The sequence below is a fragment of the Diospyros lotus genome, chromosome 11 (genome assembly GCF_014633365.1).
Source record: "Diospyros lotus cultivar Yz01 chromosome 11, ASM1463336v1, whole genome shotgun sequence".
In the NCBI taxonomy this organism is placed as follows: domain Eukaryota; kingdom Viridiplantae; phylum Streptophyta; class Magnoliopsida; order Ericales; family Ebenaceae; genus Diospyros; species Diospyros lotus.
In genome coordinates, this window is record NC_068348.1 from 16,707,461 (window position 1) to 16,725,836 (window position 18,376).

Genomic DNA, 18,376 nt, shown 5'->3' on the forward strand with positions numbered 1-18,376 from the left:
CATTGACAAGAAGTGAGCAGACTTTGTCAATCTGTCCACAATCACCCAAATCGCATCATTCCCCGAGGGTCCTTTTGGCAATCCTGTTACGAAGTGCATAGTGATATGCTCCCACTTCCACTCAGGAATTTCCAGAGGTTGCAACTTTCCCGCCGGTCTTTGGTGCTCAATCTTAATTCTTTGACAAGTATCACACTGAGCCATTTGTCGCGCCACATCCTTTTTCATTCCCAGCCACCAATATACACTTTTCAATTCCCTCTACATTTTTGTAGCACTAGGATGAATCATATACTTGGCTCTGTGAGCTTTGTCCAGTATAGTTTGCCTCAATTCCCTTAATCTAGGTACATAAACTCTGTTGGCGAACCGTAGTATGCCATTAGAGAAACTAAAACTTGGATTCTTGACCCGCCCTTGGTCATCAACCCACAGTTTCAATCTCGGGTCTTCCTTAGTGACTTGCCGAACCTGTTCTAACAGTTGAGAATGAACCACTAGGCCAGCGACATAAATAGAAGTTTCTTTAGGAATTACATTTACCGCCAACTGGCCAAAAGCCTCCACCAATTCCCACTCCCGAGTCATCAAATTGGCCATCAAAGCAGGCTCTTTTCTGCTCAATGCATCGGCCACAATGTTTGCCTTCTGAGGATGGTACTAAAGCGAACAATCATAATCCTTCAGAAACTCTATCCACTGCCGCTGCCTCATGTTCAGGTCCTTCTGGGAGAACAAATACTTCAAGCTTTTATGATCCGTGAAGACCTCAAATTTTTCTCCATACAAATAATGCCGCTAGAGTTTTAAGGCAAACACAACTGCCGCAACCTCCAAATCATGGGTAAGGTAATGTTGTTCGTGCTTTTTCAACTACCAAGACCCATAGGCTATCACTCTTCCATTCTGCATAAGAACACACCCTAGCCTAATCTTTGAGGCATCAGTATAAACTGTAAATCCTCCTGTATCATCAGGCATCGCTAACAACGGAGTAGAGGTTAGTCTCTCCTTAAGTTTCTTAAAGCTATGTTCACACATCTCGCTCCATTCAAATTTAATTCCTTTTCATGTTAATCGAGTTAAAGGTAGAGCAAGACGAGAAAATCCTTCAACAAATTTTCTATAGTAGCTAGCTAAACCCAAGAAACTTCGTACCTTGTTTACTATTTTGGGTTGTGACTAGTTTCTTATTGCTTTAACCTTTGAGGGATCTACCGCTGTTCCTTTCCTTTTCCAGATATGACATGACCAAGGAAAGTAACTTGATCTAACCAAAACTCACATTTTGAAAACTTAGCATATAACTGGTGCTTCTGCAATATTTCCAAGACAATCCACAAATGTTGCTCGTGCTCCTCTCTGCTAGCAGAATAAATTAGGATGTCATCAATAAATACAATTACAAATTGATCCAAATATGGTTTGAACACCCAGTTCATTAAATCCATAAAGGCAGCAGGTGTATTAGTTAATCCAAAAGGCATTACTAAGTACTCATAGTGTCCATATCGAGATCTAAAGGCAGTCTTTAGAATTTCCTCCTTCTTAATCCTTAACTTATAATATCCAGACCTTAAATCAATTTTGGAAAATATTTTAGCACCCTGCAACTGATCAAACAATTCATCAATCCTAGGGAGAGGATACTTATTTTTGATAGTCACTTTGTTTAGCTGCCTATAATTAATACACATCCTCAGGCTTCCGTCTTTCTTTTTAACAAACAACACAGGTGCTCCCCAGGGTGAGGTATTGGGTTGAATAAATCCCTTGTCCAAAAGGTCCTGCAACTGACTTCTGAGCTCTTTTAGTTCTACTAGGGCCATTCTATACGGGGATATGGATATGAGATTTGTTCCTGGTACAACTTCTATAGAAAATTCAATTTCCCGATGAGGGGTTAACCCAGGTAAGTCTTCGGGAAACACATCAGAAAATTCATTAACTACTGGTGTCTCCTTAAGTTCCACTTTCTTATTTTCTATTTGCACCCCCGCCAAGTACCCATAGGCTCCATTCTCAAGCATTTTAATAGCTTTGACGGCTGTGATCCACTTAATCTTTTTATCACTCTCTTGTCCCCGAATTTTTTCCCAAATTCCTTGGTTATTTTGGAGTTCTACTATTTTTGTCTGACAATCAATTCAGGCCTTATATTTGGAAAGAAAATCCATTCCAAGGATTATGTCAAAATCTTGTATTTCTAATGACGTGAGTTCAAGTGAAAATTCACTATCACCCAACTCAACCGTTCCTTCCCTATACCCCATGCTAGTTTTCACTTGTTTCCCTAAAAGAGTAGCCACAAGCATAGGACACACCAAATCCTCCAATTCCAAATTCAAACTTTGTATCAATGCATGTGAAATGAATGAATGTGTTGATCCAGGATCAATTAACACTCACACTGGTGTATTGAGAAAGATCAGTGTACCTTGTATGACCGATGGGCTTGCGTTGGCATCCTCCCTCATCAGATGATACACCCGGCCTCGTCGCGGTTCTTAGCCTCCTCTACCTACTCCCGCTTGATCGACTTGCTTCCTCTGTGGACGACAAGTCCTTTGCAAGATGACCGATCTTCTGACAGTTGAAACACTTAGGTCCCTTGGGACAATCATGGGCCAAGTGGTCACTCCTTCCACACGAATAGCATCCTTGAGTCCGGCTTTGGCATGCCCTTCCAGGATGGAACTTCTGACACTTGGGACACCTACTCTTATGCTTAAAGTTTCCTCCTCGGACTCCTAAGTGATGCTTTCTTCCCGTGTTCTTGTCCTCGGGTTCCTGCACTTCTACCTTTAAAGCATTCATTCGCACAAGGTTACTTTCAACCGTTAAAGCTTGCATAACAACCTCTGCATAAGTACGGGCCCCTAAGGAACACAATGCCAGTTGTATCTCAAGTCTTAACCCACCAAGAAATTTCTAAGATTTTGCCTCTTCATCCAAATTATAAACAAGCATATATTTAATTAACTGAGAAAAGTTACCTTCATACTGGGCGACTGACATATCCCCAGTTTGTTTCAAATTCATAAATTCTCGGCTATTTTCCAACTTTTTGCATAAAGGGAAATACTTAGTGTAAAATAATTCCTTAAACTGAGTCCATGTGACAACTGGCATACCTTGTCTCGTAGGGCCAGGCAAAGTCCTTTGCATCGTTCGCCACCAATGGTCCACCTCATCTCGAAGCATAAAAGTGGCACAAACTACTTTCTCCCCCTTCCCCACATCCAATGAAATCAAAAATCTTCTCGAGTTGTTCTATCCAATACTCACTTTCGCTCGGGTCAGCGCTTTCCCTTCCTTAGAAAATAGAGGGACTTAATCGTTGAAACCGGTCGACGGCATCTGGCACCTAAGGAATACTTTGACCCATTGGTTGAGTCCCTTGCATATATGTGACCATGTGTTCCAAAACTCGCTCCACCCGATCTATACGATCCCCACTTCCCTGGCCACCACCTTGAGAAGAATTTTCTTGTGATAACTCTACTCTCTCTTCCTGGGGACGTCATGTCTCCTCTTCCTGGTTGCCACCCCTTCGTCTGAAAGTTTGGGATCGTTGAGTGTTCACCATCTGAAACAACCACAAAGTTTATAAGAACGACATTTAGGGATCACATGCTTGAACCCATAAAACAAAGTAACTAGACTTTTCTTAAACAAATCATAATTGAAGCTTCTAAATTCCTCAAAGAAAATAACACTACCCCTATGGTTAGATCAACTGCTTTTCACAAACTACTTTTCTATGGCCCTTAGGTCCTTAAAATACCCGTATCCTCCAGGGGTCTGCAAGGTCTTTCTCAAACTCTATTCTTATTAATACTCAATCATTTTTTTTAGTCTCTAATCTTGTCCAAAATCCCAAAAAGTCTACATATTCCGTGCATGTCCATTTACACAGTACAACTACAGCTTATATTAGACCATCATATTCTATACCACTACTAATTCATTACATCCTTGTTATACACATGTACTACTACTATTTGTTACATTCTTGTTAAAAACCGCTACTAGAGTCTTACCTATGCCATTCGAGTTTACTATACTATTTGTCATACAATCCAAAATTTTCACAAGGGGTAAGTACTACGCCTATCCTACCATCATTAGTATAATACAGCATATCCGATTTAGCTTTTATCATACATATCTACAACCCACAAAATTTCCTAACTCATGGTAGACTATTCCTCTTCTAACTCTAATGCAGTGAGAGGCGTGAGTTCCCTTTCCTCAGGAAAATCCACAAGATCATCCACGTCTATCGACATGTCTCCAATTCCTTGGTTTTGTTCTGCCTCACGCAAATGGTCCACAAAGGTCTCGATGTCAGGGTAAATAGCTTGCTCCAAAAGTTGATGAGTCAATCCCTGCATTTCTGGGGTTACTATGGACACCAAGTAACCCAACTGGAGTTCTACTATATACGAGAGTACTGGGCCTGGTGGGACTTGCTGTATGACGGGAACAATCACACATCAAGGAAATTTCCTAGAGCATCAACAGGTTGCATAACACGCCCCTGAAGCACCGTAGTCTACCATCCCGTAATAGCCCTTTGGCGTTGGTTTTTTATTTCGTTGGGGTCCATATCCTGTCACACACCAAAACCACAATGTCAGTCAAATCATATCTTATCCAAAACCATAATAATCCTGCTCTGATACCACTGTAACACCTCCTCCATTCAAGCCTCACATGTAGGTATACACCTAATCGCCCAAGAGGTGTTAGGAAACCCTAAGCAGCGAAAAACATGGATTGAACCTGCCAAAAAGTTTGAAAGGGTTTCCCATACAAGCTAAATATGTACAAGCCTTTCATTTGATAGAGTTTAAGTCTAACATAAGAAAGGAAGTACAATCTCCGAATAATTACAATACTTCTGAATAAGATTACATAAAACAACATAAGAGTATTAAACGTCCACAGTTTCTTTCCCGTTTGCCTCGCTCGCCTCCTTAGCTCCTGATATTCCAAACATACTTGGAACGCAGAACATTCTAGGGGCATCAACCCAAGTTAGATCACATGAATCTAAGTGAGATGGTTTCAAGAAAGAAATAGATCATGTATGAAATGCAAGTATGCAAAATGGAACCCCCTTTGTGGAAGCCATGTCAGGGTGTTGCAATCACCCCCGCGCATGCCATGCTCACCTCAAACACACATATGTGACTCCAAGAGCCACTCATGGCGGCCACTAACTTGCCACAAACAACCACATGCCACGAAGTGATGAAACAAGTAAAGTAACATGCTAAACAAAGAAAGCAAGTGAGTATGTCCACATTCAACACAAATGGTTCAAGAAATGATCAATATGAAGCAAAAATAATACAAGAAACCACTCACACTTGCTGTAGGTCTTGACGGTTCACCGTTTATATGAATTTTAGCTCAGTTTAGCTGCAGTTTCATATAGTTCGGGTCACCAAATCAAGATATTTTTACATATAATCATAGGAATTTATTTAAGAAGAAAAACCACAAAATCATAGAGAATGAGGCCCTGTCACGCGCCCTCACTCGCCACCAGAAGGGTGGCCACACGCGGCCATGCGCTACAGCGACTGGTGCATGTGATGCACGGGTCGTCTCCTTGCTTCTTACGGATTCTGCACTAGAAATTAAAACAGCTATATCTCTTTCATTTTAACCCTGATTCTCCTTCCGTTTTAACCTATGGACTCCGCTTTCAGTTCTCTACGACCCTACAGAAAGAAAATCGGCTTACCTTTTCGATTTCCTTTCTGTTTTTGTAGTTTTCCGACCAGGTCTCTCTATCATTCCTTCTTTGTTTTTTCTTTGGTTTCCTTTCTCTCCTTGTTTTCTTTCTTACCTTTTAGCTTCACGTGGCCTCTCCTCCTCCCCTTTATCTAGCCTTCCTCATCTCAAATCTTTAAGATTTCTCTTAGCCCCTAAGTTAACCCTTTTTTTTCTACCCTAGCAATCATTACAACTTTGAAATTTCCTTCCTTTGATACTATCTTCCAATGCAAGCCTCTATGCTTTCCAATCCTAGGCCTCCAAATGCACCCTCACGTGGCCTTCAAGATAAGCTCCATCATCTTCTTTCTTTGCAAGCCAATCCTAGCCAATCCTAGTCTTCCAAGTTTAGACTTTTAGGGTAAAAATCAATAATTACAATCATAAGACTTTAAGACTTTGGGAAAAATTCTCAAACCAATCCTATCTCTTCAACACATGGCTTCTAGGATAAGGAATCATTATTGCATTCATTCCTTTTGTTGGAAACAAACTAACTCTTTTACAAGTTGTGATATTTGCACTTGGGTTCAGTTTAATGCCCTAAAACCGTTCATGTTTACACTTTAGTTCTAAACTTCCATTTGAAACACTTCATTGCAACATCCAAGCTTTACATTAAATTCTGGGGTATTACATCCAAGTTCAAGGAAATAATGATAGGGCTCCGGTATCTATAACTATTCCTAAAATGGTTAATGATAAGAGGGATGGTAATAGGTCCAAAGGTATTGAAAGAAATAAAGGAAACGACATGGATTCTATTCCTATAAAGGAGGATGGTGCAGTTCCAAGGCCCATTGAGAAATGATCTACTTCTATATCTATTCTTGAAATTATTGAAATGGCATCTAGGCCTACTCCTATTGCGACATGTGAGATAGGTTCAATGATGGCGAATCATTTTTGTTCTCTATTAGAGGAAGATATGTATGTTCTATATCCAAGGGCATTGAATCTTCAAATGGAAGAAGGAAAACTAGAGGAAACTGGGATGAATATGGAAAATGCTGGTATGAGTGGTCGAGGGGGGAAGATGTCACAAATTTTGATAAAACAGAAAGATCAAGTGCTAATTGTATTCCTGTGAAGTCTAAATCCTAGGAAAAGAAAGAGAGGAAGAAGAAACATGTGCTTGAGAAGGCAACCAAGGGAGCCAAAAGTTCAAGCCTTATGATTGAAGGTCCTACTTGATGTTGTTATTCTCCAACATAATTTTAGTTGATTATGTTGCAAGGTTAGTTTTTTTGTGGTTTTGAATTTTATATACTTTAGCTCTATTTAATTTTCTATGTGGTTACTTGGAGTATTTCCTAAAGTAAGTTGTAAACGCTTTGTAATTTTCTATTAATATACTCTTACTTCCACACACAAAAAAAAAAAATGAAGTGTAAGCAAAATAAAGATTTGGAAAGGGAAACGAGGGTATCATGTACCATCCTCTTTCCTCCAATTCCATTAGGAACTCTCCATCCAAACAAAGGAAAGAATCTCATCTCCCTTTCCGAACTCCCTATCCAAACATAGACTTAAAACTACGAGCAAAACCAATTGGTTTTATGTATTACATGAGAGTGATTAGTTTGACTAACAACTCTTTTGTAAAATACACAAGAGAAACTCTTTTATGTTTCACTAAAGAGCCATTCAAAAGATGGATTACCTTTTAAGCATTTAAAATTTGAAGGGAAAAAATGTGGAATTGGGTAAATAATTTTAAAAGGAGATAAAGTAAGAGTATTTTATTAAAAAATGTGGTAAAATTTTCAAAAACTTTGAGAAAGAGAGTAACAAAGAGAGAGAGAGAGAGAGAGAGAGAGCATGTGAATTAACCTTACCAATTTTTAGGGTGGGGGGGTCTCGTGCATGGCAATAACAATGATAAGAAGTAGGGAAATTTGGAAAAATAAGACTCTTGGTACTAAACTTCGAAAAAATAGGACACTTGGAAAATCTTTATAAAACTAGGACTTTTGAAAATTGATTGGATATAAATGCCCTTGCTTTAAATTAGCTATAGGATCCTATCAGTCCCAATCCTATCTTCTTCTCTTCCCCTTCTTCTTTCACGAACATTCTCACTCGCCAGCCATCAATTTGTTGCTTCTTCATCAATCGTCTTCTTCAAACCCATTGTTGTTCTTTCCTAAGTGTTGTTGCTTTCACACATCAATTGTCTTCTCTCCATCTAGGTATTTATTTATTTTCCTATCTTTGAAGAAATTTGGTAAATGATTCTGAGGAGTTTGGGTGAGTTCGAGATAGTTTATCCTTGTTTTTGTTATTTTTTTTAATGAAAAAGTAATGGGTTTGTAAATGAATTTGGCTATGGTTTTTCATTCAGAAGCTCAATTGGTTTAGTAAAAAGTATGCATTTCACTAGTTTGGACATATATCAGTTGATATATCAGCAATTTACATCTTGACATATTTCAATCGATATAGGTTCAAACACAGAAGCATCATGAAAAATGATTATATCAGTTTCTATATTGGTTATGTAAGGATATATATCAACCAATATATAGGTTTCGAAAGGATGTGTATGTACCGACATTATTTCTGAGCTGATATATCGGTAACTTGTTATCGGTTGAGGTCTTATGTAAACCGATATATATTAACTAATATGCCTTTACACAACTAACATTAAGAAATTGATATAACTTAAAGAACCGATATATTTTTATACTTATAGAACTGATATGTTTTTATTTAATTTAGAAATTCTTTCAATTTATATTATAAAAATGGCAGTTTCGAGACCTATCTTTGTACCTGTGATTTATGGAGGTCAGTGGCAATATGATGTTGATACGGAAGAATAAAAATACATGATCGATATATCTTTGTACGTGATCGACGTGAAGAACAAGAACTCGCATGAGGCAAGACGTCAGAAGTTTAGTTTTTGGTGTGTGTTGTGTCAGGTTGGAACCTTCAGTAAGAAAATGATGAATGTTCATAAGAGTGGTCAGAAACACGTGGTTGTGGCAAAAGAGGTGAAAGAATATGAAATTGTAGTAGCTATGTCAAAAGAGGCGAAAGAGGATGAGGCTATTGGCTCTACAATTGATCGATTAGGTGAGGTTGTTGTTGAGGTTGGACATGACAAAGAGAAATCGATATCCTTTGCATCTACTATCATCGATTTATCAGTTTATGTTTATATTATCGATATATGTGTATCAATTTCAATGTAAAAATAAATATAATATTTTCATAATAATATCGATTCTTATGTATTGGTTATGTTATGGGCGATCTCCGGGAATCAACTGACAGGCTGGACCCAGTCCCGCAGGGCGAATCCAAAATACCCAAGGCCCAATAGGCCTGCCGGAATTCCTTAGAGGCCCGCCAGGCCCAGAGATCGAGAACCACCAATGAAGAGTCTCACGGTAAAAAGTCAGGTCGCTTGAAGATAGCGAGCTCGCTTAGGGCGAGCTCGCTCAAAACAACATCTCAGCATCACAACATCACGACTTCAGTTTCGCCGAAAGACGCGCCAAAGATTAGAATAGCTAGAAGACCGCGAGATAATCGGAAGCGATATACACCTGCCTATCAGAAGTAATTCAAATCCCTGAAGATAAGGAACCTATCCCTAATATTCCGAAGCCGATAAGGAAAACGCCATCAACGGAATAGACTTCTTCCATACTTAGAACTGATTCGAATTGTAAACAACACGACTTTATTTATAGAGAAGGATATGCCACTATAAAGGGATCAATGACTGAATTACTTACTGTGACTCTACCGGAATAACCAGAGAACAGTCATGGACTAGGCATCATTCGGGCCGAACCACGTAAAAATCTTGTGTGCTTCTTGTTTGTTCTTTTGCTTCTGTTCCTTACTCTTCGGCACCTGTTATCGCATTGTGGGTTCTCGAACTCCGGTTGACGGTTCTCGTACGTCAACAGGTTATAAATCGATATGTTTTGACCAATATCCTTTGCATCTGCTATCATCGGTTGACATACTTCGTTTATATAATCGATATTTATAAACTGCAATGTAAAGAGAAACTTAATAGAAATAGAAATATCGATGGAACCGATATTTATTCGTAGAAAATTTCTATTAATAATGCAATGAGACCTGTTTTTTATTTTTTAAATTTATCCTTTGCAGGTCCCAATGTCTACACCGATATGACTTTTAATTTTTCTTTGGACAAAAATGCCCTTCCTGCCCACCATATGTACCTTTACTTTCCATTTTCCATGTTGCTCTAGCTTCTTTACATTCTTTATCTCTCTCTCTAACTTTATGTCTACTCGTTGTGTAGAATTTGTCCTCATTGCTCTCATTATCTTGTGTCTTTAAAATTTTTGCTTTGTAATACCATCATTTCCTTGGTCCATATTAGAACAATTTTTTTGTTGTTTTGTCATGTTTTGACAATGTTGGCAACGATTGGTTTCAAATATAATGAAAAATTGAGTTAGGTTTTGCAATGAGATTAACTAATAGGCTGGAAAACATGATTTGTTAACATATATCGGTGGAGTATCGATATGGGGTAACCCATATTGGTTATATGATATCGAGATGCTTTGTAACTGACATGTATTCTCTTAACCAATATAGCTAAGTTAAAACATTCTAAGACATCATATTTATTGTTTAATTAATATTGTTTTCTCTATTTGCTACAGATCTTAGAGGATAAATTGGAGATCAATAAGTTTTTTCATGCCATAATAACTAGACTTGATCATTTTGATGCCATTGTTGATTTAATTAGGAAGGCACTGAAGAAGAAGCCTGACCTAGAGGAACAGTTTAAGAATTCTACTTTTGGCCAGGTTGTTGAAAAGAGAAGAGAAGGACGAGAAAGGCTCCTTATGCTTCAGAATCTATGGAAAAGAGATAAAATTTGGGAGGGGGGAGTTTGCTTTGATAATAGGGTTGAAGTTTAGCAATAGCGAAACAGCAAAGAGGAAAATTAAGGTGGTGGAACTCCTACACTATTTGCCAAGTTTTTCCCTAACTATGACCTCAAGAAAGGTGTTTCAGAGGCCAGATTGAGAGAGTTCTTCAGGACAGACATTGCTAGCGGTAAGGTGAAATGCTCTAATGAACATCTTCTCTCTTTATCATATATGATGATCATCAATGAAATCAATTTCAAGTCTCGTGCCATGAAGGTGGATATCAGATATTTTCACTTAGCCTCTCATTGGGAAAAGGCCTACAGTTTTTCTTAGCCAAATGACTCATTTATCTCTACCACAGATGGTGCCAGAACTCGCATTTTGAATGCGTTCATTTAGAAGGACGAGAACAAGAAGACATATGACATGGGAGGTTTCCCAATAACATTACAGGTATATTTTTATATATAATTTTATAGGTTATCATTGGGAAAGATATCAGTTATATCATATAGGTATTTGGCTAGTTCTTTGAACCGACATGTCTTCTTTGAACCGATATGTACAATCGATATGTCCAATTTAAAACATTACAAGACATCTAATCTATTCTTTGTTTTATTAATTTTCACTGATATGCAAATTTTTATGTTGAGGGTCATGTCACATTTGGTTGACCTCCAAGTTGTTAAAAGAAATAAAGAAGACCCTCAAGCTCCAAGAATAAAGAAATGGATACTTTATGATCCAAAACTCACCCAAGAACAAATTTTGGATATGGGATTTTTTATGAGAAGAATAAAGGGTATGCTACCCCTATTATGCCAATAGAAAAGGAGATGAGTCACGATTATTACAAGAAGGTACATGGTGTGGTGGAAAAAGAAGAAGAAAAATAAAAAGAAGAACAAAAGGAAATTGAAGGTGAAGGCAAAGGTGAAGAAAGAGGTGAAAATGTTGTGGAGATGGAGTCATTAATCCAAGTGGGAGCAAGGCATGTTGACCCAAAGAAAAAAAATCTATAAATAACTATCTTGGTGGTTTAATGACGAAAATTGGGGAAGTTGTGAAAAGGGAAGTTAGAAGGGAATTGAAAAATGAGCTTGATAACATTAAGCATATGTTGAATCTAATCTGCCAGCAATTGTCAATCAAATCAACAGTCACCGAGGAGAAGAAGAAGGAGGGTGAGGTAGAGAGGATGGATGATACGAAGGAGGGCGAGGTAGAGAAGATGGTGGAGACAAATGATGGCGAGAGGGAGAAGATGGAGGAGAAGAAGGAGGGGGAGATGGAGAGGGCGAGGGGGAAATGATGGAGGAGAAGAAGAAGAGGGAGGTGGCGAGGATGGAGGAGATGATGAGGGTTGAGGAGGATGTGGATGAGGATATGAAAGAGGGCGAGGTAAAGAGGATGAAGGAGACCAAGGGGGTCAAGGGGGATGGGAAGAAGGAGACAAAGGCCTCAGACTTAATAAATATGTCATTAGAAGAAATCAAGGCAATAAATCATGTTAAAGAGACATACAGAAAAGGAGTAGAAAACAAAAAAAGTTATGGAATCAATAATGAAGCCCCCTAGTGAAAATAAGGAGGACTGAGGAGTACAAACATTCACATTCATCTCCATCATTTTGAAGTTGAATCCCCAAGGTGCTCTAAACAGTCATTGACATCAGGAGTACCAAAGTTTAAAAAAAAATCCAAGTATTATTGAAGCTTCCTGTTATGGTATGGGCAAGGTGTTTTTTGATATCCTCTTCATACCAAACAGTTGGCTCCGATCTGATGTAAGTAATTCTCTGATTGAATAAGTTATGTTACATATCGGTTTATGTTTATGGGTTAAGAACTGATTATTAATTTATTTATATTGGCTTTTGTTGTATAGATGTCGGTTAAGAGAAAAATTGGTTTCATATATTGGTTAGGAATCGGTGTATGGTAGCAATATAATTCAATTGTATCCTATTATATCAGTTAAGGACCGATATAGGTAACCAACATATTGTTCATTTTATCGTATCAGTTTCGTATATCGGGTCTTACCCGATATATGGTTGATTTTCCTGTATCGGTTTCATATGTTAGTTATAAGCCGATATTTTTATCCGATGTATTTTATATATTTAGTTTGAATTTAATATTGCTTATTGAGGGTTTCTTTAAATCCTTGGCCCATGGACAGCTACATATATATGCTTAATAAAAGAATGAAAGAATCATAGACAACCAATGAAAAATTATCATTGGTCCCAAACACCTTTACTGTAAGTTCCAAAACAATTAATATATGTCTGAATTATTATGTGGAATTGACTTTATTTCAAAATTTTAATCCTTTGTGATTTTGACTCCGCACAACAATAATTGCAAGGTTCATGGTTAGAATTTTAGCAAAGCAATTGGAAGGCCTTTCGAAGAACCAGATTTACCATACCAAATGCATTAGGGAGATGCACTTGCTTCCAAAGGATTTTTGAACGTGGACAACAAGCTATGCCTCGTAAATATAGATAATAAACATTGGGTTTTGATAAGGCTAGATATGAACACTCAGGCTTGTTTATATTTACACCTCTACCAAACTCGTAGACTATGAAACTAAGTTCCAATATATGGTATATATGATTCCCAAACTTCTAATAAGTTGCGATTACCCCTAATTAAAACCTGAATTTATTTTGAGTGAGAAATGAAACTTTCAAGTTGAAGAAGGTCCACAGCAAACTGGGTAAGTATAATTTATATTCTTATTTGTAGTTAGAGTTGTTTTGAATGTTAATCCTATTAATTTTTGTCATTTACTTACAATTGGCAGAGGTGGTGATTGTGGGATTTTTGTTCTCAAATGGATGGAATTCATGGCCCACAATATCTCAATACACGAGATAACCCAAGAAAGAGCTGCACATTTTAGAACTCAAATGAATGTGAAGCTTTATGCTTTTACAGTCATGGATGCAAAAGATTTTGAAGCCCAAATGGCTGCCAAAAGAGAGAAAGAGGAAGAAGTTGCTAAAAGAGAAAAAGATAAAGAAGTTCCCAACAGAGAGAAAAATAAAGAAGTTGCCAAAAGAGAGAAAGATAAAGAAGTTCCCAATAGAGAGAAAGAGAAAGAAGCTCCCAAAAATATCAGGAAGAGAAAGAAAAATGAAAAATAATAATGTAATTCTTTTATTGAACCCATTCTGTTTATATATACATAATTGTAATTGTCAATCTTTTAGTAAGCATATATATTCTTGTAATAATAATGGAACAGGTATCAATATAAACGAAGTATTTGATGCTCATGATTTCCTGATATCAATCCGCAAACTGATTATAACAATGGAGTAGGTATATAAATTATTTGGGAATTAATAACGATGATAACATATGTGAAGGACATCGATTGAATCATATCGGTTGAAAATCGATGAAACACAATCGATATTATTATTTAACTATTTGGTTATGTTTACATTCCAATTTATACAAAGATATCGGTCGTTTAAACGAAGCATCAATTTATACAAATATATCGGTCGAATCATATCGGTTGATAACTGATAAAACACAACCGATATTATTATTTAACTATTAGGTTCTGTTTACATTATAATTTATACAAAGATATCAGTCATTTAAATGAAGCATCAATTTATACAAATATATCGGTTGAATCATATCGGTTGATAACTGATATTATTATGGAACTATTAACTTAGGTTAAACCCTATCAAATAATGCGTTGGATTCATCACTGATGAAGGTGTCATCAGTGACAACCTTCTCCGAGGCAAAGGAGACAATGGCATGTGATTACCTCCCACATCCTCCAATGAGGTGGTGCCACAACATTGATGACACTGACTCCTAGCATTATTCAAACATATCGTATCGGTTACGATTTGAAGAGTATGTAAATCTCTTCGTGATTTGCGACCATATTTATGGTTGTCTGACTTTTGGTATGCTTTATTGGGAAAGCACTACAACTCTATATAAATGGTTACTAACTCTCATCCTTTGTTAAAACTATCTTTCGCTCACTTGGCCATTCTTCCCCTGAATCACTCCTTACGTCTTGCTCTCAATTAGCTATTGTTACACTATCTCTTTAGAGAATCAATCAAAGCCAGGACTCTGACCGACCAAAAAATTCACCATTCAAACAGGAATGCAAATCTTTCTCTCTGACTTGGCCATTCCTCCTCTCTATCTCTTCATGAACCCAATAGATCGGTTCCTAACCCATGTATGTAAACTGATTATAATAGATGCAATGGACATCAGTGAATAACTATTGGTTCTCAACCGATGCATCATAACAGATATGTATGCACCAAAATATTAAGTTTCATTTTACAATCCATTGCAATTTACACACAGATATCGGTTATATAAACAATGTATGCATTATCCAAAGTTTTTCCATGCTTTGCATTCACAATCTTTGTAACAATCTATGTCCACGATCAGGAAGATAGATCACTTTCCTCAGTTTTCTTAGATACTAGGGTAGATTCATTCACACAATGTGATTGGTTTGCCTCTTCTGCAAGTTCAGATTCTAAGAACATTGCCAAATAGCAAAACACTTGGTTTCTCTTTTTCTAATGCCAGGTGGTTTTCCATTTGGCAATGTTCTTTGAATCTGAGCTAGTAGAAGAGGCAAAGCAATCATAGTGTGTAAATGAATCTGCTCCAGTATCTGAAAAGTCTAATGAAAGTGATCTATCTTCCTAGTCGTGGACAGGGATTGTTACAAACATTGTGAATGCAAAGCATGGAAAAACTTTGGATAGCTATGAACTTTGGTTCACATACATAGTTTATATAATCGATATCTGTGTAAATTATAATGGAATGGAAAATGAAACTTAATATTTTGGTGCATTTACATCAGTTATGATGCATCGATTGAGAACCAATAGTCATTGCATATATTATAATCGGTTTACATACATTGGTTAGGAATTTTTAGGGAATCAATATCGGTTCAGATATATCGGTTATATAAACAAAGTATGTAAATGGATGAAAATTGATTAAAAGGATATCGGTCCAACATATCGGTTTATAATCAATTCAACAAAATTGATATTAATATCGAAATATTCAAGTTCTATTTACATTGCAATTTATACACAGATATCGGGTATATAAAGGATATATGTACGTAAACCGATGTTATCACATATAAATGATACCGGTCAAAACGTATCAGTTGATAACCACTACAACAGAATCGATATTAAGTTTAGAAATATTATCGCTTGTTAGACACAAATACCAACTGATCGGTTCTTTGTATCAGTTATCAACCGATCCGTTTTAACCGGTATCCTTTGTATGTGCTATCATCATTTTGCAATGTATTACATGGATGTTAAAATTTCCACAATAACATCGATTTTGTTTAATCGGTTATAAAAAGATGCTCTTTAACCGATGTCCTCTTGCTCAGTTTTCATCGATTAACATACATCGTTTATTTAACCAATATGTATGCACCGATATTGATTCCCCAAGAAAAAATTTCTATTTAATACTATAACGATACTTGTTACATTGTTGTTACAACAATATTAAAAGATTGGGACTTTTAAATGTTTAATATAATAATGTAAATTTAAATGTTTATTACAACAATGTAAGTTAATTCAAATGGAACTAAAACTGAGATAATGCGATTAACCACTTTTGCAAGTTTTCGGCCTTATTTTTTTGATCCAAAATTATTAGATTTGAGCAAGTTTGGTGATTGTGACTAATTTGACCACAACAACTGCATTTTACCCTTCTCTTATCTTCATCAGCTAAAGGAATTTGAAAAATCTTATGTCTTCCACATTTGCGTCTACTTGCTGATGGTAGCAATTTAATAGACGCAATTTGCTCCGGCATGGTCCAGTCAGCTTGGCTGCCCACAAGCATTATCAGATCGGCATAGGCACATAAGAGAACTTTTGTTTGGTAGTATGAGGAGCATAAAGTGTATGGGTCAATATTGCATGAACGTGCAGCAGCTAGGACAGACCACATGGCAATTTGTTGAAATCAAACACTTGACACGTGCAAGTTTTTGTGTTCAAGTCGACAATGCCACCAACGTGACCATCCTGAATATTGAATCTATACATATCAATTGGTTTTGGATGCCAATATTAGGATAATGCCAATTTTTTGGCTATTTCTTCCTCAAACCAAGATGCTATATGACCACCCATTTTACTAGCATCACCTCGTCTCTCATAAAACCATTGTTGCAACATATTCTTGATATACTCCATCAAACATTGAATTTGCAATTTACGTGCATCTGTCAGAACTGCATTGAGGCATTTTGCAATGTTTGTCTTCATTATATCAAATATCTTGCCATTCGAATATGCACGTGCCCAAAGACTAAAGCCAGCCTCTTTAAGATAGGTATTGACAGCTAGAGCATATTGCTCGAGCTCATTAAAGTATTCATGAAATTTTATTTGTCGATAAGCCTTCGCAGCCTTATAGAAAAGAGCATGCACATTTTCCTATATGAATTTAGTCTTAACGTTCTGGCCAATATGATATATACATGAAATGTCCAATGAGTTAGGGAACACTGTCATGACCGCCTTATAGATGCTCTTATGCTAGTCATACACAAATACCACATCAGGTATCTCATCACCAATTGCAGAGCGCAATTTATTAAAGAACCATTCCCATGAGGTATCATTCTCGGAATCTCTGACTCCCCACGCTATAGGATAAACAATATTGTTACCGTCTTTACATGTGATAACAAACAAACTACCAAGATACTTTCCCTTAAGGAAACAAGCGTCGATTACAATAATGGGCCGCATCTTGCTACGAAATTTGACAAGGCATGCACCAATGGCCATAAAAAGGTACTTGAATCTGTTGCCACTGTCACTTTTGAATTTTGTAATAGTCCCGGGATTATTCAACTTCAGCATGTACAAATAAGATGGAAGCAACTTGAATGGTTCCTCTACACCCCCCTTGACCATGTCCAAAGCCTTTTCCCGCGATCGCCATGCCTTATCATAACTTATGTTGACCCCAAAGTCCTTGCGAAAATCGTTGACAATGTTCTTAGACTTATAAATACACTTAACATCCTCAAAATTGATTTTTATATAAGAACCAATTACTCTGCTCTTCGCTTGATAATGATTGCGGTGCATTGTTGAAGATGGACATGAATGAATATTTACATATTTCTTGATTGCCCAACCAAAAGAAGTGCCAAGCGTCGTTTCCCTCAACCATCATTTACAGTCACAGTTCTTACATTTCATGTACAATACCTTCTTACTTGACTTGAACACTTTGTATTCATAATTTTTCTTCAAAGCCAACAAACTCATCCTTTCATACAATTCTAATTTTGACGCAAAAATTTGGTTCAACTCAACTACCGACGATGTTCCCGAACTGACCCTTGATAATCGCAAAGATGGGAGCAAATTAGGCTGCTCAGCATGATCACCAACCTTTACATTGATATTGTCCAAATTTTCAGCATCATCAGCATTGAATACATCTTCAACCCCATGTCCAGCATCATCCCAATTAACATCTTCATAACCATTTCCATCCACAACAACATCACAATTAACCTCGTCTTTCGACGATATTGGACTATCGCTACCCAAGTGTGTCATCAGAGAATCCCTGCAAACTTTATTCTCTACAGCC

The 18,376-nt window shown here is 37.1% G+C and overlaps 1 protein-coding gene across 1 annotated transcript; it reads right to left on the minus strand.

The window, feature by feature from the left end:
- Nucleotides 1–16,830: 16,830 nt before the first annotated feature.
- LOC127812749 (uncharacterized) lies at nt 16,831–17,862 on the minus strand. Its single transcript, XM_052353272.1, has 2 exons — nt 17,320–17,862; nt 16,831–17,199 (listed from the first exon to the last, which is right to left on the minus strand). The coding sequence occupies exons 1-2, from the start codon at nt 17,860–17,862 to the stop codon at nt 16,831–16,833; spliced, it is 912 nt and encodes a 303-aa protein (XP_052209232.1).
- Nucleotides 17,863–18,376: the final 514 nt, after the last annotated feature.